General features: G+C 47.4%; 1 protein-coding gene across 11 annotated transcripts in view; it reads left to right on the top strand.

Annotated features, from left to right (window-relative positions):
* The window catches only part of IQSEC2 (IQ motif and Sec7 domain ArfGEF 2), a 158,125-nt gene that overhangs the window by 112,902 nt on the left and 22,660 nt on the right, over positions 1-22,563 (top strand). For 10 of the 11 annotated variants that reach the window (XM_083592095.1, XM_083592094.1, XM_083592091.1 and 7 more), the window contains 3 exons: positions 14,652-14,946; positions 15,556-15,954; positions 17,663-18,537. In XM_083592095.1, coding sequence (XP_083448221.1) covers positions 14,652-14,946; positions 15,556-15,954; positions 17,663-18,537 — 1,569 coding nt within the window. Of the gene's footprint in view, positions 1-2,393; positions 2,579-14,651; positions 14,947-15,555; positions 15,955-17,662; positions 18,538-22,563 lie in introns of those variants that run through there. The other variant, XM_083592099.1, reaches the window with a different exon arrangement.

The following is a 22,563-nucleotide window of genomic DNA, read 5'->3' as shown; positions in this document are numbered from 1 at the left end:
TCCCTGACACAACCCTCCCACAACCCTCCTCAAGCCCCACCACAGTTAGCAGAATGTTTGATTTCAGCAGCTGGAAGCCGAGAGTCAGGGGAGGGCAGTTGCCTTTTCATTTCCTGCTTGTGGACTTCCTGCAGAGGCAAGTGGGCTGGCTGCTGCTGAAAACAAGGATGCTGGTCTAGTTGGCTCCGTGGTCTGGATTAGCCTAGGCTGTTTTCTGCAGGATGGTTTCCTTGGCATAGTATTCCAGATTATTTCTTTCCCCCACCCCCACACCCCAAAATTGAAGCTTGTCAGGCTACCTTTTCAACCCTCTCCCCATCATCTCCCTGGTGTGAATAAGGTGGCATTAAATGAATGAGAAAGGGAAAATAAGCTCAGCACATAGTCTTGGCTTGGAAGGTTACCTGTTGAAGTGTATGACCTATGACCTCCAACTTACCATTTTGCCAAAAATGTTGGCATGATTTGAGAATTAAACAGTGCCCTATCTGAGGGTGCTCCCTCACCCCAGACATTTTGGTACTTGAGGAAGACAACCTAAATTGCAACTTCCCTTTCACACACACACACACACACACACACACACACACACACTCACAGGGAGTGCATTCTCCATTTTTCCCCTTCTGGGGAAGTAATCCCGCACAAGAACAAGTGTTGTGCAAATGCACTGTCAGGGGCTTCCTGCAGGGGATGTGGGCCCCATGGGTCAGATCTGTCTGCCTGCTGCTTTTTTGGGGTCTCAAAATTTGCCACCTGAGACCGCTGTCAACCATATCTCCCCCCTAATTAGCTGCTCGTGTATCTTCCCCCTCCCATCACCACTTGCTTTCTACAGTTGGCAATAGGATAGCAGTTTAAGGCCTGACTACCACAGAGCTATATGACAGGCAGAAATTCAGCAGGTGCAGTGTCTCCCAATGAAACAAGATGCAACAAAACAAAGCTTAAGACTGCTAAAGAGAACTGCAGTTCAGATTGCTTGGGCTATACTTTTCCTTGGTAAGACTGCCATCTTTTTTGTGCCTCTCCCTTTTGTAGCAGCCTGACAGGTAAAAATTTAGCATGCAGAGCTTTTCCTGCACCAGGAGAAAACATCAATCTGCTGCTTTTCTGTGCTTTAAGCTTCTGTCAAAAGAGGGGCCATTCAAAAACTGAAAAGATGGGACAACCCATTTCCAGGTTTGAGAAGAGAGGGTGGGCTGAATGACAATTGTTACAAACAGCTGACTAGATCAATAAATTAGACATGTATGTCAAATTCACATACTGACTTCCTTAATAATATTGGCGCCTGTTCCGTCTCAATACAAAGGAAGCGGTTTAGGGGCATTTTAGTTTGAAAGCTGAGTAAAGGGAAGCATAATAGAGGTATATTAAATTTAGCATGGTGCAGAGAAAGTAGAGACTAGAGTCATCCAGTGGAGCTGGCTGTTGCCAGAGTTAGGGAGACCAAAGGACGTGCTTCTTCTCATCATCCATTGCTCAACTGTGCAGTTGGCTACCAGAAGATGCAGTGAGGACCTTCAAGGAACTTAGACACATTCTTGAAGGATAAGGCTATCAGTGGCTACTAGGTATGATGGCTATGTATTATTTCTGGTAACAAAGGCAGTATGCTGGTGAGGTGGGAAGCAGAAGAGTGTGCTGTGGGCTCTTGTCTGGCTTGTGGTACTGGTTAGCCATTGTGGTAAACAGGATGCTATCTATACTAGAAAGGCCATTGGTCTGATCCAGTGCAGCTTTCTTAAGCTATTACAGTGGAGAAGCCTATATTTCTGGAAGATGTCCCTGTGGATGTGCAAAGTGAATTTTTAAACCACCAGGCCTTTGGCTGATTAACATCCAGTACCCCTTAAATGTGTTGTAGGAGGGGGTGGGGTTATTGGTTTGATTTTGTTCTTGCTTTTATATATTTTGTGCTTTTTTAATCTTGTACTTTTATGCTGTGAACTGCCCTGAGATCTATGGATGAAGGACGGTATACAAATTTAATTAATTAATAATAATAATAATCACCCTGCCAGAGCTTTCCATAGCGGGTTAAGGGACCTGGCAGCCACCAGCTAGACAGGCGGGCATTTATTCTTTTTTAGAAACTTTGTCCTAGCCGAAATCCTCTTCCCAAGGAAAGAGAGAGAGCGAACCAAAGGGGGGGGGGTCACCAAATCCCGAAGCCGGGCTCCTCCCTGGCCCCGCCCGCCGGAGAGGCGCGGACTTGAAGGGAATCCCGGCAGCCGCGCGGGGTTCCTTCGCCCCCCATCGCGGAGCCGGCGCGCCTGGCGGAAGCGGGGCCCGCCCGTCTGGGGGTCCGGGGAGGCGGCGCCCCTCGGGCCGGCGAGGAGGGCGGGCCAGGCGGATCAGGCTCCTCCTCGGCTTGGCGCGCCGCACGCAGGCAGGCAGGCAGGCAGGCAGGGATGGAGGAGCGGCGGCGCTGCTCGGGGGCTCCGAGGAACCGCGGCGGCGGCGGCTGAGACCCCGCGGCGCTTCCCCGCCCGCCCGCCTGTCCGGCCATGTGGTGCCTGCAATGCTCGTCCGAGCGCCGCCCGGGGCAGCTGCAGCGCAAGCTCCTGCGCGGGTGAGTGCGCCCCCCCCGCCCCCCCGGCCTCCGCCTCGCCCGGGCTGCGCGGGTGCTGAACTAGCGCGGGGAATATTGCAGCCGGCAGAGAAATGCCGCCGCTTCTCCCCCCCCCCCCAAATATCAGTCCTCTTCGTCAGGGAACTCCCCGCTCCCCATCTGCTTTTTCCTTCAGCGGATTAAATGGGGGGGGGGGGGGTTCTCCGATACCCCATTGGGTGATGCCCACCCATCCAGGAAATACCCCTTTCGTAGCCTCTCACATCCCCCCCTCACAATTTCTCAGATTTTAAAATTTCTTAAATTATCTCAGAAGGAAACCTTTCTGATGTCTCATACGGGTCTCCCACATGATTTCTCCTTACCATCCCTCCCCCATTTATTCTGCAGGAATCCCCTTATCCCCTCCTCCCTTCCTTACCAGTAGCAGGAGCCACACGCCCCAAAGATGCCCCTTGGACAGGAATGTCCCTTGCCCCCCCCCTGCACTCAGCGGCCGACCCCCACCGCTGTGCCCATCATCTGTTTGGAACAGCCTTCCTTCTTTCCTCCGGATTTTCCTTGGGTTTCTCAGCAGACAAAGGAAGGTTGAGACTATTGCTGGGGGGCTGCCCCGCAACCTCAGCCTGCCCTTGACCAGCCCCCACCTGCCTGCCCCTCTGCCATCAGGCCTGGTTGCCCCCCCCTTCCTTGGTCTCCGTGTCACTCTGGTAGAACTCCACAGGAGGGTGGATGGGGACAAACCCACACTGAACTGGCTCCTCCTGTTGCGGGCTCTGGATCCACCTCCTTGCCTTCTGCCTTGGCAATCCCAGCGGGAACAGTTAGCGCTGGAAGTTAAAGGTAAAGGTACCCCTGCCCGTACGGGCCAGTCTTGCCAGACTCTAGGGTTGTGCGCTCATCTCACTCTATAGGCCGGGAGCCAGCGCTGTCCGTAGACACTTCCGGGTCACGTGGCCAGCGTGACAAGCTGCATCTGGCGAGCCAGCGCAGCGCACGGAACGCCGTTTACCTGGAAGTTACCTTATACCGAATCAAACCCTGGCCCCACCTTGCTCAGTTGACTTGTAGTGACTCTCTGGAGTTTCAGACAACAGAGGATCTTTCCCAGCCCTTCCTGGAGCTGCTAAGGATTGAAGCTTTTTCTCAGCCAAGGTTTGGTTTAGTGTCTCATGAGAACCAAGGCGGTGCAGTGCAGTAGTGGTTAACATGTTGGACTACGACCAGAGGGACCAGGGTTCAAATCCTTACCCAGGCATGAAGTTCATTGGCTTTGTCTTGAGCCAAGACACTGTCTCTCAGTCTAGCCTACCTCACAAGGTTACTGTGAAGATGAAATGAAGAGGGGGAGAACCACTTGTGCCCCCTTGGAGGAAAGGTGGGATATAAAAGTAATAACAAAAACATCAGTCAGTCCCTCAACTCTCCACAGGTCACGTCTTTGAATGCCTTTTGCAAACATCCACAGGCTTCCTTTCCATTTCTTTTTAGCTCCATTGCTGGGCTTGGCCTCCCTTTGGCCTTCAGGGCTTGCGCCCAGGCTAGGTTGTGATGTGGGCCTCTCTCCTTTTAGTTAGCTAATATTAATTGTATGAGCGAATTGGTCCTCACTCTGGGTTCCAAGATATAAGGAAGAATTTTTGAAGACCTCACACCTGGATGAGATCCCAACTTTGACTGTGAAGGGAGAAACAGATTTGGGTGGAGAAGTTAAATTCTAAAGCACTACAGCAGTCATGAAATAGGTTTCATCTTTGTCCCAATTGAGTTCCCCCACCCCACCTTCACAGCTGTGATACCACCTACCATCACAATCTCTTACTATGCATTAATTAATCTGGAATGACAGCTGTACCTTCCTCTGTACACACAATCGCCAACATGGATTTGGGTCCCTTGCTTTACAGGGATAACATTTTGTTTTTTTTTTTTTTAAATAATATTTATTGAAGTTTCCAAAATACAGAAAGGGAAGAAAAGAAATTATGAAGATACATTCAGAACCTTATTTTCAAACATCCACTTTCTGGGACTCCCCCCTTCCCCCACCCCTACCGTATTCCCCTTTCATATTGTTGTTTCCACAAGTTCTGTTTCTGATTTAAAGCACAATTTATATACCCCATTGTTCAAATTTAAATTTATACAAACCTTATGCAACACCCTTGATAAAAAAAAGCAAAAGATCTCTCCCCATAGCCCGCCCCCTTTTCTTTCCACAATGTCCCCCTTTTTTCCCATTAAAGTAAAAGCACACAGAATAAAAGTATAAAAAAATAAGAAATATATTAGAAAAAAGAAAACCAATTCAGAAAATAGTTGCAAGCCTTTGGATTCTAATTCTCCCTCCCCTTCCCCGGTTTAATTTCCCTTATCCTCCAATCTATGTTTCCAGCCTGGAAGTCTTAAGTCCATCAATCCCATTTTTCCCCCAACTCCTTGCAGAATTATTTCCCATTTTTAGGATTACTTTTTAAAAATTAATTCCTAAATCTTTAAAAATGTCAAATTATAAAATTCCCCCCATTGTTCTTTCAAGGTTATAGTCCAGCTTCCTCTTGTTCCGCTGCTAAAACTTTCTTATTCAGAAGTTTAGTAACTCTACATGGGTTGTTGTTATTCAGGAACAAAAACTTGCGTTCAGTCCCTTCCTTCTTCAGTAAAGTATTCTATTGTCTCCTTTTAGTCTAAACACCCTGTAGACGAGATTCAGTTTCAGTTTTGCAGCTTTCCCAGGAGATAACCAGTTCTGTGAAATTCCGAAGTGTTGTATTTTTCCCGGCTTACGCCCATCTTTGTAATGTCCCGAAGCTCCTCTAGGGGGGTTGTTGTAACTTTGTTTCCAAAAATCCGATTGTTCTCCGTATTTTCGCCATTTTGTATTCAAGTCTTAACAAATTATATCAAGTTGTAACAAATTTGACCAGCAAGGTCCTTGTAATAAAATCCTCTTTAAAATTCCGACTTTGACAGCTACTTTGACAGCTGTCAAAATCACCGGCTCTTTTCACCAGGCTCACTCCTCAATCGCCCCGGTTCCCAGGGAGGGGGGTGCATTTTCCTTCTCCTTCAATTCTTCCTCCAGCACAATTCTTGTACTTTCCCATCATGGAATTCTTGATTTTAGCAAAGATACCGTTCTTTTTGGGCCTTGGCTTCCCAATCCTTGTTTTAAAATGTCTACAATAGGGAGGGGGACTGACTTCCTTTTTAGATCCCCCCCCGCTCGTCTCAAATCCAAAAAATTTTTCTTCTTTTAAACCCGATTTCCAATTTACTCACGGGTTGTTGTTAAAAGTCCAAATTCTCAATGGAAGAAGTCAGCGCTCTCCGCCGGATGGCATGCGGCTTCGCTCGGCAGGGATGGCAGAGGACTCAAAGCACCACGCTTCTCCCCGGCACCCGATCCGTAGCCTTTAAAAAGGCTCCTTCACGAGTCGGGAGGGCGCTAGCGGTGCTAGCCGAGTCTCCAAGTCCACGGCCCCCGTGGCCGTGGTTTCTAAGGGTCCCCGCATCGCCGGTGCGGTAAAACCCAGCCCCTGCCGAGCCGGCTCCCTCCGGAGCTCGGAGGGAGTCCGCCATTCGGCGATGGCGCCAACCCGGAAGTCCTACAGGGATAACATTTTGGCATGTCTCTGCTTGTAGACACTTTCCGCTTCTAAACTCAACATGGCGTCTGGCCATGTGGTGGTGTGAATCCTTACATTATGCAGTCAGTAGTGGCAGCGCTTATTTCAGGTGGAACTCACCAGAACTGCAACCTGGCATCTCTTTGCTGGGCCCCGGAACTGGGGGGAGGGACCTGACCAGCCTGAGCAAAGCCCAGCTGCCCCTCCGGCAGGTGAGGAGACCCCCCTGGGGCTCCAGAGAGGGGCAGCAGGGCTTTGCTGAGGCTCTTCAGCCTCCCAGCTAACAGCTGACATGCAGGAGAGCCTCACCTCAGCTGAGGAAGCCCCCTTGGTGCTCCAGGTCACCTGAGAGGGGCAAACTGCTCAGCTGAAGTGGGGGGCAGCTGTGTGCCACCAGCCCCTCGACAGAGGCGGCCTCTGGTTCCCTCTTGGGGCTCTGGGGTGGGTCTTCTGAGGAAGGTGCATTCCAGCACCTTTTTGTGTAGAAAAAAAGCACTGAGTAGTGGGGACATTTTAAAATGTCCCTGTCCACATGACTGAACTTTGCTGACTACAGACTTTCCTCATGGTTGCAGTGTAATCCCCCACCCTTAATCTGGTGACAGATGTGGTGGTCATACTTGCAAGAAGGGTGCATGTACAAGTATGCCAAAATTTAGCAGAAATACAGTGGAAAAAATCAGGATGTGCGTTTGGGTGTGGCTTCCTAAAAAGCCTAACCTTCATAAGGGGGTGGGAAAACAATCTAGTCCTCATGTTTGTGAAGATTTGGCAGTTTCTGTTTATATTTTGACTATGTATTTTGTGTTTTTATATTGTAATTTTATTTTACCTGCGGGTATAGGGCAGTATAATAACAACAACAACAACAACAACAACAACAATAACAATAACAATAATAATAATAATAATAATAATTAATAGCATCCTTGAAGTGTGTTGGGAGTGCTTGCTGAAATCAGAAACCAGAGGCGTGGTTGAATATAAATCCCAGGAGTGACATTACAGTTCCTATATAGGTCCCTTGCCCCTCCCCTAGCAAAAACAGTATAAATTTAGACACAGGAGTAAAATTACAGAATTCAGCTTTTGATGTTCAAGAGTTTGAGTTATATTGGCAAAGAATATGTGTAGCCCTTCTCATAAGTATTATTATTATTATTTATTAAATTTGCATACTGTCCTTCATCCTAAGATCTCAACATAAAAATACAAAATGAGAACACAAAATACATAATACGTAATCGAACAAAAACAAACCAAATAACTACCCTCTTAGAAACACATTTTAAAAGCCATAGAATGTTAATCACAGCTAAAGGCCTGGTTATAGAGAAACGTTTTTCCTGGTGCCTAAAGATATGTAATGAAGCCCCAGGTGAACCTCCCTGGTGAGAGCCTTCCACAAGTGGGGAGCCACTGCAGAAAAGGCCTCTTCTCATGTTGCCACCCTCTGGACTTCTCATGGAGGAGGCACACGAAGAAGGGCCTCAGGTAATGATCGCAAGGTCCAGGTCAGTTCATATGGAGAGAGGCAGTCTTTGAGGTATAGCAGCCCCAAGCTGATTTATAGGTCATAACCAGAACTTTGAATTGGGCCCACAAGCTAATTGATATCCAGTGCAGTTGGGCCAGGATTGGTGTAATATGTTCAAACCATTTTGCCCCCAGGGAGCAACCTAACTGCCGAATTCTGCACCAGCTGAAGCTTCCAAATCATCTTCAGGGTACTGACCTACATCTAATTCATTGCAGTAATTCAGCCTAGAGGTTACCAGAGCATAGACAACAAAAGTTAGGCTATCCCTGTCCAGATAGGGGCACAGCTGGGCCACCAGCCAAAGCTGATGGAAGGCAAACTGTTCTCTCTCTCTCTCTCTCTCTCTCTCTCTTTCTTTCTTTCTTCAAAACAAACTTTGCTTGTTTCTTTTAATTATATTTTTAAATAAATGAAAAATAAACCTAGTGTTCTACAAGAAATTCAAATAAAATATTGGAAATTGAGATTATATATGCAAAATAAATAAAAACTCTAGTGAGGAATTGTTTTGGCAAAGCCTCTGAGCAGGTTTAACCTAGCTCCGCTTTTGCCCCTCTTCAGCAGTTCTGCCTGATTTCAGAGGAGAGGAGGTTGTCTTTGTGATCATTTGTTTTTCACTCATATTTGTCTGAGGCAGCTGTTTCACAGTTACAGAATGCAATCCAGGCATCCACTGACAAGACACCTGTTGCAAGAAGATCTCCTTTTCCCAGCATGCAAGCCGCAATTCTGGAGAAATGCAATTTTATCTATCCCCAGCAAATGCACCTGTAGCGGGTGTAGAATGCAACGTGGAATTTGATTGCTTAAATGTCACCTTGCATTTCTTACTACTTTGCTTAAAGACCCAATGTCCTATTACATCATTTTGTTTCCCAACATCATTTTTAAAAGTCTTGAGAAGTTTGAATGTTTCCTGTTTTATAATGGATATCTCATGCAATATAATGAAAAAGGTGAACCCCACAAGGCTGCCTTGCAGCTGAGCATGGGCGTAGCCGGGGGGGGGCAGGGGGCAGCTGTCCCCCTAGATCAAGTAAAACAATAGAAATACTTAACTAACTGACCAATCACATCAGTTCTGCCCCCCTAGCAAAAGTCCCACCTCCTCCAACAAAAGTCCTGCCCCCTCCCCACAGAAATTCTGGCTATGCCCCTGCAGCAGAGAGCCCCATATTTTGGTACACTTCTTCATTACCATTTTTTCAAATAGCAGCAAACATTCAGTTGTCCCACTGATCAAAAGTATGCCTCCCCTCCCGAACCATACACTATTTGGGGTAAAGTTGGTTCTGGATCTAGGGTGGCAAAATAAAATAGGGGTTTTATTGCTGTCTGGAAATGCCCTAAGAGAGACCATGTGATTTGGGAAGGGCAGCACTGGCAAGAGTTTATAAATTCCAGCATGGCACCCTATTAGCTCAAGGAGGGGCAGCAAGGGGAGCCAAGATGCTGCTCCCCCCTCCGCTGCATCCCTTAGCAATAGAACAAGGAAGTCGACCTGACAAAAGGCATTCCATCTCATCTCCAAGGGGAATTGTCATGCCTGGAGCCCAGCCATATGGAATTTCAACTCTCAGCAAGATGCAGCCGCTTCCAGGGTGGACGGCAGCTGCAGCAGCTGATGTCTCTCAGCCCCATAACATTTGAAGACAAGGAAGTAAAGGAACGTTCTGTTTCTGGTTGGGAACCTTTGTGGGGTGGGGGAGAAAAGGAAGCATATTTAAAGGACCAGAGGATGGAAATCCCTTTAGCAGCCCGGAAATCTGGTAGAAAAGAGTGTGGCTTGAATATGTTGAAATGTGAAGGTGTATTGAGGCAGGATGTGCTGGACCCTGGTGCTAATGACCAGGAAGTGTCTTTTCTTTCTCCGGCTTTGACCAGGAGAAGACAGAAACGGGCTCTGCTGAGATTTGAACTTGCAGCTGCCCAGCGTACAGAGTTCCAAGCTTCTGTTTCAGCTGGTGACAAAGGCTTAACAAGGAGGGAGCGAGGAGCCCTTGCCTCTACCGCTTTCTGTTCTGTTCCTTGGTCTCTGGCAGTGGCCAAGCTCACCATTGTTTGAGGGTCAGGATGGAGGCTGTGATGTTACGTTGCCTGCTGGCACCTTGTACATTCTCTTTGGTTTCCACGATGGTATGTGTTTTTTACCTTCTCTGTAGTCTATTTTGCTCTGTACTCTCTTTGTTGGACACTCACTATCATTCCTCTAGATTTCTTGGGAGTTTGTGGGGCTTTTTTTTTAGTATGTGTGCGTTATTTTTACGAAACAAAGTAATATTGTTCATATTGCAAAACTTAAATCATTTTGTTTTTAAAAGCATTCTCTCTCTGTGTGTGTTTATCAAAATGATGTACAGTGGAACCTTAGTTCTCGAACTTAATCCATTCCGGAAGTCCGTTCGACTCCTGAAACCATTCAAAAACCAAGCCACAGCTTCTGATTGGCTGCAAAAGCTTCCTGCGCTCAAGCAAAAGCTGCTGTTCCTTCTGGGTTTTTGGTGTTCAGGAGCCAATTTGTTCATCAACTAAACCGTTTGAGAACCAAGGTACCACTGTATGTAGCACACCTACCACAGGAACACATTTTTTTCCTTTTGAGCAACATTGGTCTGTTAGCCCACACTCTTGTGATGTTCATTGTCCTTTTTCCTCACAATGGTCAATGAATCTTGTGCAACACTTTCTCTACCCCCCCCCCCAGTCTGTTGTGTGTCCAGGAAAGCTTTTCTTGATAATGCTGGCACATCATGCTTATAATTATTTATTGCATATGATGCTTGCTGCTGAGCTTTCTGGTAGCATACTGCATGCTTCACAGGGTTTTCACAATGACAGTTGTGCATATTTCCTGTGAATCTCTCTCTCTCTCCCCAAGCCACACCTCATTCACCAGGGTTCAGTTAGTGAATGCAAAATCTGGACTAAATTCATTCTCTGGTAATCTCTCGGTCTCTGCTTTTCTCCACCCCCCATCTGGCACGTATATTCTTTATGCTCTCTAGCCTCTCAAGACTTAGAAGACCTCAGGGAGCAATTTGGCCTCTTCTTATGTATTTTCTCTCTCCCTCTCTCTGTGGAATCAGCTAACCCATTATTCTCATATGAGCTGGAGACCTGGCAGATATAATAATGCCTGTGTGTGGCAGAAAGCAGTTGTGGGTAAAAGGGGCCCTTGGTGAGTGTGTGTCAGTTTGAGGCCCCTCAGTTCCCAGTGTAGTTATCATAGTGGCTGTGGGCTGCCCACCCTTCGTGGCTAGGACTTAATAGGACCCCCACTGGGCTGCTCCCTTTGATGCTGGTTGATGACTATCAAACAAAATAGTGGAAGGGCATTACAAGAAAACTGTCCTTTTACGGCCTTTCTCCTGAATATCTTTTAAGTCTGGAAATGGGAAGGGCCAGAAATATAATTAAAGAACTAATCTGGGACATAGAATTCCAAAATGATTGTAATCGATCTTCTAAAATCTATAAATCTCTACATGAACCTCATCCCACAAATTACTTAAGTGCAGTGGATAACCCTATACATCATTGGGGTTTTTCCAGAGCCCGTTTTAATGTTCTCCCTTCAATAATAATAATAATAATAATAATAATAATAATAATAATAAATTTATTTATACCCCGCCCATCTGGCTGGGCTTCCCCAGCCACTCTGGGCAGCTTCCAACAAGATATTAAAATACAGTAATGCATCAAACATTAAAAGCTTCCCTAAGTACTGCCCTCAGTACTAGGTTGAGGGCAGATATCATGACATCCCAATTGAACAAAGTTTATGCCCATGCAACTCCAATGAGATTGAATCCATTGGGCATGTTCTTCTATACTGCCCATTGTACTGTGATACCTGAAGAGAGCTAATTTTACCATTGTTAAGGAAATTACCTGGTTGCTCAGAGGAAACTTAAGTTAAATACCTTCTTGTCGATAAAGATCTGGATATCATTAGGCCTGTTGCGAAATTCTGTTTTATGGCAACGAGGACAAGACAGGCTGCGGTGGCAGTCATGACTGGCGAGTGAGTACTGATTTTAATCTATGGAATACAGATTTTAGCTGAAGGAGTGTTATTTTTAGTGTAAATAAGTTTATAGGGAATAGTTAATTACATCCACTTCTTCATGTGAGTGTGGTATATGCTGCTGCTGCTGTTGTTGTTAACTTTGCTGTCTGGTTTTTGACCGTAATAAAGATTGCTTGCTTGCTTGATTTCTGAGATATGCTCATCATCTTTCTTTGTGTGGGTATTGGTATAGGCATGTGGCTTGTGTTGGGTGTTCCCAGAATCCTTTACTATGTGCTGGAATTCTGGAGTAGGATTCCAGGGTTCCTGAACAGTGAAAAGTTTGAAATCATTGCCGCAGAGCACGACAGAGTTCTGCATTTGCCGAAGTTAAGAGGCATTCCGCCTTCTTTCTTACACACAGAAGAGGATGCCACATCTAAGATACTGCAACATGTTCCTGCATCTTCTAAGAACAAAGTATGCTTCTTGCATCTTCTCTGTGTTGGAGAGGTCTACATAACCTGTGACCCATTGCCTTATATGGCAGCGCAACAGAGACTCAAAAAACTTGTTGTTTGCCTGCTGGGACTGCAGAAGCAGGGAGTTGATAAGAACCTCACAAGTCACTGTTTGTGGCTGATGGGCTGTGCTCAGTTTGGTGGCTCATGAGTTTTGGAATTGAGTAAGTGTGCTTTTTATTAGATCAGGTATGGCTTCTTAAGCAGGATGTATATGTGTGTGCTTTGCCACCCAAGGCTTCGTTAATTAAAAATGAAGATGCAATGTTAGAACAGGAACAATTTCACCAGACGCATGTCTGCTTCTAAAACAGAATATGTGTGTAAGCTCTGCAATGTAAAACAAACAAACAACCCAACTAAAGTCCTTTTTAAAGGAATGGAAGGATAAAAAAAGTAGTAGTACTCAAAGTACTATTTTTTTTTTAAAGGTACTCAAAGCATTTGTTTTCTCATTGTGGCTATATAGATATACTGTGTGTGTGTATGTGTGTACACACACACACACACACACACACACATTCTGCAGGTGGCCTTATCAAATTCACTATTTGATGGGAGATCAGAATTGAGCTAGGCACTCTTGCTGTGCTCACCCTTTCCTGGCCTTGCCTACCATTTGTATATTAGAGGTACCATTAGCACTTGGCCCTTCCCATGTGGAGCTTCACACTCGTGGATCTGCTTCGTACCGTCCAGAAATGGCACACTCAAGGCAGCCTATGCTGCATGGAACAGACATATGCAGGAGCCTATGGAAATTCCAGCTCCTTCATCCAAATAGCAGGCAAGGCAGCACACGGAGCAGCACATGTGAACATTTGCCTATAGCTAAGATTATCTTGTGAGCTGATGGGGTCCATGAGCTAACCCAGAACTAGAGGTAGCAACCCATCTTGATTATTGCAACGCAACACAGGTAACAATGCTATTTTTAAAATTTATTAGAATGTGATTGTACAAATGTCATTATGGGCGCCTAGTGGGTAGGGCCTATGATTAAGTTCCTGCAGAAGGTCAGTGTTAGGAGAATTCAGAATGGGAACTCACCCATCCCATAAAAGTTTATATATCAGACTCCCAACATTTAAGAAGACTGCTTGGGAGCCAAATGGCCAACTTCTGCTTCTCAAAACAAAAACAGATGCAACATGGGAGATCAGACATTGCATCACCTGACTATTCTCCCCCCCCCCCTTTTAGGTCAGAAGCAGCCTGGGGTAGTAGAGGGGCTCTAGCTTTGATTGTATCTGTGATGCTGCGGGTGTTTAACCCTTTCCCCTTATGTTGCTTCCTGGATCTAAATCACCCTGAAGCTGCTATTAGCCCCACTAGGAAAAGAATATAGGCCTGGTGCCCCAGCAGAGATAATAGCAGCTTCGTGGTGCCTGTTTTCTGTCAGTCAGGGAAATTACATGACTGTGTGGTTGGCGGGCAAAGGTTCATCCTTTTCACCACCAGCACTTCTACAGTGGTGATAATATTGGCAGCTGACTGAATTGGCTAGTTTAGGATAATGGGACGAAAGAACCACAGATGGGGTGCAGTGACTATGGTGTGTTTCCCCCCCCCAATCTTTGTTAATGGAGCTGCCAAGTCTTGACCTTGGTGTGTCAAGCCCCCCCCCCCGCCCACAGCTCAGGGATGAGCCTCTGTTGGCTCCGGGAGCTGCCGGTTCTCTCTCTCAGCGAAACTGCTGTGCAGAGCTACTGTTCAGATTTTAAAGGGCAATCAGAGGGGAGTAAATGCATTTTAAAATCCAACTTGGTGGTTTTGATAAGAGACCAGATCGGCCAACAGCATTTAAATAATGCCATTTTAAAAAAGGATCTGAGGCAAAATAGGAAAGGAACTATATTACACGATTCCATGGCATAGTTTCCTTTCTGCTTCCTCTGCTCCCTTTTTAAATGGGCAGCTGGCTACCAGCCAGGACTACTACTGCCACTGTCTCTCTCTCTCTCTGACAGTGCTGGGGCTGCAGGCTGGCACCACAGAGGTGGGTCAGGGCCAGCCAGATGAATGTGGCTGCCTGAGGCAAAAGACAAGATGGCATCCCTGCCCTGCCTGCCCTCCAACAACCACTGCATATAAAGAAAGCCAGACCAGCAATTGCATCTGACTTTGATACAGGCAGTGGGGCAGCCTTCTCCCCTGCACCTGGAGGCAGCAAGCGAGCTTAGGCGGCTCAGCATTTTCCGTCTGAGGCAGATGCCTCACTCTGCCTCCTGGTAAGGTCGGCCTTGGATATAGGAAGAAAGCAAGGCATCCAGAGGCCCAGATGAAACCTACCTTCTCAAACCTAGCATGGCTTCTCTTCTTTCCCAGTCTTCCACAGTGTTTGTTGAATCTCTCTTCCTTTTTTCTTCAGCGTGGAAGGAGACCCGCCTGGAAGCGAGGCAGGCACTATTATAGTGGACAGCCTGGGCAGTCAGCCTCCATATCGTTGCACCCCTGAGGTGACCAAGATTGAGCACTACGATTTGGCACCCTCTTCATCGTCCTCCTCTGTCTGTCACACTCCATCACCAGGCATTCCGTGGGCTCAGCGTGCTCGGCTGCAGCCAGCCAGTGTGGCGCTGAGAAAGCAGGAAGAGGAAGAGAGCAAGCGGTCCAAGGCACTGTCAGACAGCTATGAGCTCTCGACAGACCTCCAGGACAAAAAGGTAATTGGTGTCTTCAGCGTGCACATTTTATAAGGCCAGGAACCCCATCTGTAGCAAGAAGCCCAAGGCAATCTAATGTGTACCACTTGTCTCCATGATTAGGGCCAGATGATTTCAGAAATGAGAGCCGGAGGCCTACTGAGGCCAACTAGACCAGCTTCTACTGCCATTCTCTCTTGGCACAGTGCAGTCAGGAAAGTTGAGGCCATTGCAAGCCTTTGCTCTTCTCGTAGGCCTCCAGGTGTTGCTGGAATATATCGCCCATTATCCCTGGCCATTGGCATGCTGGCTGGGACCAGCTGGATTTGGAGTCCAACAATATCTGGAGGGCCACAGGTTCCCCTAGACAAGAGATGGCCCAGGAGTCTGACTCAGCAGGAGGCTGATTCATATGTTCTAGGGGATGAAAGTGAAAGTGCTGTCCTTTGCTGTGGCATCTTGCCCATGGTCCTCTAGAATCCTGCCCCCTCCTTTGCTGATGAGGTCTCTCCCAAGCTGCCCATCTCTCTTTTCCATAGAACTCATTGTTTAATCCAAATTATTTCCCCCACTCCTTTGCCTAAATCCCTGCGCTCACCACCACCACTGTTCCTCTGTTGCCTACTGCAGGTGGAGATGCTGGAGCGGAAGTATGGGGGCTATTTCCTGAGCCGACGAGCAGCTCGCACCATCCAAACAGCCTTTCGGCAGTATCGCATGAACAAGAAGTTTGAGCGTCTGCGAAGCTCGGCGTCTGAGAGCCGCATGTCCCGGCGCATTATCCTCTCCAACATGCGAATGCAGTACTCCTTTGAGGAGTTCGACAAGGCCCAGAATGCCCCTTACTTTGAAGGCAAGCCAGCCTCACTGGATGAGGGGACCATGGCCGGTGCTCGACCTCATCTGCTGGACCGTGGCCTACCCTACGGTGGCTCCTGTCGGGCTGGCTTGGATGGCAGCTCCCTGCATTCCTCTTCTGGAGGCTTTTGCAATGACATCACTGAGCTAGAGGACTCCTTCTCCAAGCAGGTAGGCTGTGCCAAACTGTACGCCACCCTTGCCTTTTCCTTTGCCCACCTTTCAGCAACCCCTTTGGCTGTTCTCTTGGTTCCTTTGCTTAGTCATGACCTCAAGCTCCCCCCTCTCTGCCCCATGGACTTTCTTCAGCCCTTCACAAATCCCCTCTGTTGCCCTACCACCATTGTGAATTCAGCTTCCCGGGATCCAACAACAAGTTTTAAACAAATCTGGTGGCTTCCATTTACGTGAAAGGTGATTCTAACTAAACATCAGGGAAAACTTTCTGTTTGACAGTGAGACAGGCTCCCTTGGAAGGTGGTAGGTTCTCCTTCACTGGAGGTTTTTATGCAGAGGTGGCCATTGATGCTTTAGTTCATTTTCCTGCATTGCAGGAGGTTGGACTAGATGGCCCTTGGGGTCCCTTCCAACTCTACAATTAAACGCACTGAGTGCCAGCACTGGGGGTACCTGTTTTTTATCAGGGCATAACCAAAGCTCTTCTCAGATTTCATTGAAAGGAAAAAGAGAGATACAAGGAAAGACATGCAGGTGGTATAGCCACTGGTCTTCAACTGTTGGGTCGGGACCCACTAATGTGTCGTGGCCTGATCTAAGGTTGGTCACAACTACCACCCTGCAAAGATTAAGAAATGGGTCCCCAAATGCATGTTTGGGGTAAAAGAGGATTCTGGGTGTGTAAGGAGTGAATCTGCTCTGAACTTCTTGGGTTCTCTTGGATTGTAACTCTGAAAGCAGGCTTTGGTCGCTTGCTAGTTTGGGTTAATTTTATTAGGAAGTCTTGTATCCTGCTTTTGACTCCAAAAAGGTATCCTAAGAAAAAACCCCAATGCAAAATCGGTAAAGGATGCAACTAATATTTAAACACTTACATTTTCTGTGCTGGTGTTTTCTTTCTGCTGTAATACTGTTGCTTCCCAATGTTTTCTGCAATATCCTTCATTTTTTTTTAGATCTGATTTGCGGTGTGGTGTTGATATTGGAGGATGATTTAACCATTTGCCTGTTCACTATGGAACAGCACTATTAAGGATGTTCAGGCCTATTTGCCTTCGATTAAAACTCTCCTCCTTGCACTTTTTGCATCTCAGTACAGCTGGGGGAATTAGTGAAGAATTTCCTCTTAGTTAGCTTCTGTTCCCTGAAAAAGGGAAGGGACTTTAATTATTGGTTTCTTTTCATATTGTTTTTCTTTTATATGTTATAGTAGGTTCATGGCCAAAGCCATTATCCAGCATTGCTGGATAATATGATGCTGTATTAAACACTTCTGTAGAACTCACATTTTAATTCCTTTTCCCTCCCATGGCATAGAAAGCAGTCCCTCAGCCGTGCTCAAAGGTTCTGGCGTGGTAGAGCCCCAAACTGCAGCCTGCATATGAAATTGTGTATTGTGTTTCCTTTGTTGTCTTTAACTGATTTTGATAAATGGATAAACTTCTATTTTTCTACAATACTACATGTCCTGTGCGATGATAGAATACTGCACTTGGCCTCCTGCAATTGTAGCATGCTTTGTAAAAGATTATTCAAAGTGTGATTTGATTTTTGAATAGATGCTTAATTTGTATAGTGCACAGAAGGTGGATTTCTTTGATGCAACAATTTTCGGTTCCATTCCTTCCCCTCCCCCACTTTCTTCTTACAAAGCCCTGAGTATAATCCCTCCTGGCTAACTTCCTTCTGTGCCTTCCAACAGGTGAAGTCTTTGGCAGAGTCGATTGACGAAGCGTTGAACTGCCACCCACTGGGACAGGAGGGAGGGGCTGGCGGACCTTCCTTGGAAAAGAGTGAGTCCAAGGAGCAGCAGGGGGACAGTGCTGCCACCTCGTTCAGTGATGTAACGCTGTACCTGGATGAAGGAGCTCCCACGTCGCCCATCTCTCTGGAGCGCCCACCCAGCACTGACCCACCTGAGCCCACCATCGTGCCAATCCCACCACCACCACGGCCAGAGTACTGGGGTGGGCCACAGCGAGAGGACAGCCGCGAGAACGGTGGCAGCCGACGCAGCACGCCTTGTATGGAATGCAGGGACTATCGACTACGCGGGGCCCATCTCCCGTTGCTCACCATCGAGCCTCCCAGCGACAGCTCAGTGGATCTAAGCGACCGCTCCGATCGAGGTTCTCTCAATAGGGGTCTCATATTTGAGCAAGATGGTTGCAGTCCCCATGGCACCCTCAAGCACGCTGGCGGACCCACCCGTTCCCCACACCCACACCGGCATTATCACCCTGAACAAAACCAGCCACCCCCACCTCTGCCAATACCTCCCCCTCAAGTCCCTGGGCGCCTGCCCCCACCTCCGCCGCCGGACAACTCCGATGGGGACAACGACAGCCTCAACAGCACCACCAACTCCAACGAGACCATCAACTGCAGCTCGGGCTCCTCCTCCCGCGACAGCCTGCGCGACCCTCCCCCGCCTGCCCCAGCTGCCTCCTCGGCTCCCGGGGGGCCCTGCAAACAGACCTACCAGCGGGAGACGCGGCACAGCTGGGACTCTCCTGCCTTCAACAACGATGTTGTGCAGCGTCGCCAATACCGCATCGGCCTCAATCTCTTCAACAAGTATGAGATGCTTGGGTGGAGTCATGGGGAGGTGCCCATGGAAGTCTCAGTAGTAGAAGGGTAGCCATTTTGTAGGGAAGCGTTGGGCCTTACAAGGAAGCAGTGGGCTTATTACGGAGAAGGCTCTGTTGGGCCTATTTCCCCCTGCTCTACAGCTCTGTCTCCCGCACTCTTTCCACACAACTCTCTCTTCAACTAGAGTTGAGGGTCTGAGGCCAGCTGGAGGACATGAGAGAAAGCATGAGGGAAAGCGGCGGCAGCGGTGGTTCTACCCCGCATGTCAGCTGTTAGGCGGGCAGGCAGAGCAGCCTAAACAAAACCCTGCTGTGCCTCCGGTCTCTCTGGGGCTTCCTCTGCCTTCACAGACATCCTCTTCAGGCTCCGGGGAGGGTCTCCTCATGAGCCACGAGGACTCTCCAGCCCTTTCCCACCATTCCTAGTATTATTCTATTTATTCCCCCCCCCGGTGCTGCAGGTATATGCAGCCAAACACGAGTAGAATGCGTGCAAGTGGAGGAACGATGCCTGTACCCAAAGTGGCCTGTGGGCAGCTTGCAAGCAGGACCTGCCGTCAACAGTGCTTTCTCCCCACTTGTGATTCCCAGCAACTGATATTCGGAGGCTTGTTGCCTCTGACAGTTGAGGTAGAACAAAGCCACCATGACTAGTAGCCATGGATAGCCCTTTCCTTCACGAGCAACTCTTCCTCTGAGCTGACCCACACCCTGAGCAAGCAGGGCGTACAGCCAGGCAGCGGGGGAAATGACCAGATCGCTGGATATTCTGTTTCACCCTGGGGGGGGGGGGTTGTGGGGTTGCTCAAGCACATCATTTACTGTGGGGCATCAACAATTTCTCAGTACTTCCTAGTTGCCATGGTTTTTGTTCCACCCCTTCCCCTCTGGCTTCCCCTTTTTGTGTTTTGCCAAAATAATAATCGGAAGAAACTTAAGATGCAAATGTGAACAGATAGGCTCACACTGAATAACTCCTATTGATCATGTAGTTTGGGGTTTCCTGCTTGCAGAATTTGGATGTTTGAGGGGAACAGTATGCATGGACTTGACAATAATAACTTCGATGAAATTGCTGGGCAATCACAATGTGCAAGCATCAAGATGGCACAGTTCCTCTAACCGAGGATGGTTTCTCTTTGTGTGTTGTCTCCTCTCCTTCCAGGCTCAGCTAACAGGCTGAACCCAAACAATATTTGGCAGAAACAGGCAGTTGAAGGAGGAGAGAGACTGATTAGTTGCTGCTGACTTTTGGACTGCCAGGCCAGGTGCTTGAATATTGGTAGAGAGGCCCAGGCAGAAAATTTGGGGTCAGTTTAGAGACTGGGAAGTTCAGGTGCTGAAATCCGGTTGAAATTCCCGTTTTGCAAAAATCTTATGTTGTAACTATGAGCCACCTCCCCGTGACACCTCATTCCTCAGGAAGGTTACAGCTTTTGCTCCATTTTGTCTATTTCTGCCTAGCATTCCCCTCCCTTTTTTATTGGCCATGTTTCTATGCATTTATTCACCTTAATGCTTTTATATGCTGGTTTTCCTCACAAATTGGTTTCCATTTATTAACAAAACAATATTTTTAAAATGCCCCATCATAATAATGCAATTTAAACACCAGTAATTAAATGATGACAATCAATGTGGAAGAAATAATCAAAGTAAACACTGCCTTCAAAGGCACAAGAAAGGCTGGAGCCATTGTTGCTTCTAAGGTTGGGAGGGAGTTCCATAACTGAGGTGCCACCATAGAGAAGGCCTTGCTGCAGGTCTCCACACTGAACTGCACTCCGTGGTGGAGCTGCAAGCAGGACCCCTCCTGTTGATCTCACGGTGCTGGGCAGAGGTGCTGCACCAAATAACAGGCTGACATGCAGAAATGTAAGCAGGTGAAACTTTCCCCACCTCTTGTCATGGAACTAAGTGATGGGGAAAACTTCCACATGCTTAAATTTCTGCATGCCAGGCTGTTATTAAAGGCACTTGTAACACAGCCAGTAGCAAGGGGGCAGCCTAATAGCCTGCCTGTGCCCCCCTTGGTCCTAGCCCACTTCCCTTCCACCTATCCCAACTGGTTGATAACTCCCTGCAGTGCACACTGGTCTTCTGGGCCAAGGAAGGGGGCGGGGAAGGCTCAGATCTTGGCTTCCTGTTGCTCTTGGTAATTTAATTGCTACTGAGCAAGACAGCATCTGTTCCACTGGCAGGAGGCAGCCTCTTGAGGGCTGGGAGGCAGCCATCACAACATATTAACCAGCTGGAGTCATGACTCACGTTGAATCCTTGGGGCAAAGTGCCAAGCGGAGGGAGCTGCGTACCCTCCCTCCCTGGGAGACAAACCCTGCTCATTTGCAGATGGTTTGCCTGGCAGAAGAGGGATTAGAATGAGGCCCACTCAATATGCTTTGGTACTGGAAACAGAAAACCCAGAATGGTAACACCCCCTCCCCCATTAGTCGAGCTAGATTGTTGTCCATCAGGGCGTTCTCTGCTGGGAGCCCCATTGTAATGAGCAGGAACTTCTCATGTGACTGCCCTGTCAAGTCAAATCCAGTTGCCTCCTCCCACTTTGCTGCTTTTAATCATGGCTCAGAATTTGCTGCGTTGGCATGAGTGCCAGAGCTTGCTTCATGGGACTTGCCATTGCAGGTGCTCATTTCTGGAGAGATCTGCACCGTGGTCCAATATCATCCAGTGGGGGCATCTGCTCTCCAGCACATCTAGAGCAACTTTTGTGCCGTATCAATACCTCATAATTAACACTTCCCTCATTGCTTATGCTATTTGGGAAATACTGGTAAACCAAAATGAGGCTGAGAAAAACTTTTCTCTTTGGGACCCAGATGTTAAGTTGTATCCCAACACACAAACAGGCCCCATTACCTCTTTTTGCCTCTTTTCCATATTTATTGGGGTGTGGGGAGACATGGTTGATGGGGAACAGTATGGCCTACATCTTGTGGCCACTGGAAGAATTCAGTACTGAAACTTGAACCTAAGCATGTGACAGAAAAAGATGGTGGACAGTGCCATTTCAGACTGCAGGAGAGGAAATTTTGGTTTTTAAAAACCAATTCTCTGTTAAAACTCCCTGGAAATGGTTCTTGTTTACTTAAAGAGAAATTATGTGTGTTTCATGAGGGAACATTAAAAAATGGTACCTCCTATATGTACCTCCTAAAGACTGTATGTAGTACAGTCTAGTCTATCGCCTCATTCTGCTGCATCTGTAGACCAGGTCCCAGCCAGTTGAGAGTTTTTAAGACCAACTTTGTGACTTACTTAATTTGCACCCACCCCTGCACCAAAGTTGGCCTTAGCCTTTTCACCCTTTTGCTGCCAGAGGCAAAGTTAGTGCCCCAAATCAACTAAATCACATTCAGTCTCCTTCCTCCACTGTGGGGGATTGGGTTGAACATATTCTTTAAGGAAAAGGGGAGCATTATGTGACTCCATGGTAGGAGTTAGCCATGGTCTGTAGAAATGGCAGCCCAGCTATCAGGATCAGCAAGGACTCAAACTTGGAGCCTCTTGGTCTATGCAAGGTGGAAGGAAAAGGGGCATAGTTTTCCACCAAGCCAAGTGGTGTTCAAAGCTGCATGCTCCACTGTTGGAGCTAAGTGGTCCCCATGGTGATTATCCATTACCATGTCTTGGCCATGGGGCAACTTGCTGTAGGAATGTGATGTTAGCCTCTTCCAGCAATCTGGGGTGTCTGCTGCTGCAAATGTTTCTTACCTGCATTGACCCTGGAACAAACAGCTCCTGTCAAGGGAGTGCAAATGTAACCATTGTCTTCACAATGTTGTTTCCTTGATACTTGCGTATCAGCTGTTGAATTAAGCGAGAACACATTTCCTGGTATTCAACTAAGTTTCATTCAGCGTAGACCCATTGAAATTAAAGAAGATAACTCATTTAGGTCTGTCAATTTCCATATGTCTACTCTGAATAAAACCTAGTTAACACCATGCATTCTGTCCTTATCCTTGGGAGCAGGGTGAGATGTATTTAAGGG

The sequence above is a fragment of the Podarcis filfolensis genome (genome assembly GCF_964270895.1).
Source record: "Podarcis filfolensis genome assembly, chromosome: 17".
In the NCBI taxonomy this organism is placed as follows: domain Eukaryota; kingdom Metazoa; phylum Chordata; class Lepidosauria; order Squamata; family Lacertidae; genus Podarcis; species Podarcis filfolensis.
The sequence above is the reverse complement of the archived record's forward strand: the minus strand, read 5'-3'. Positions and strand labels throughout refer to the sequence as shown.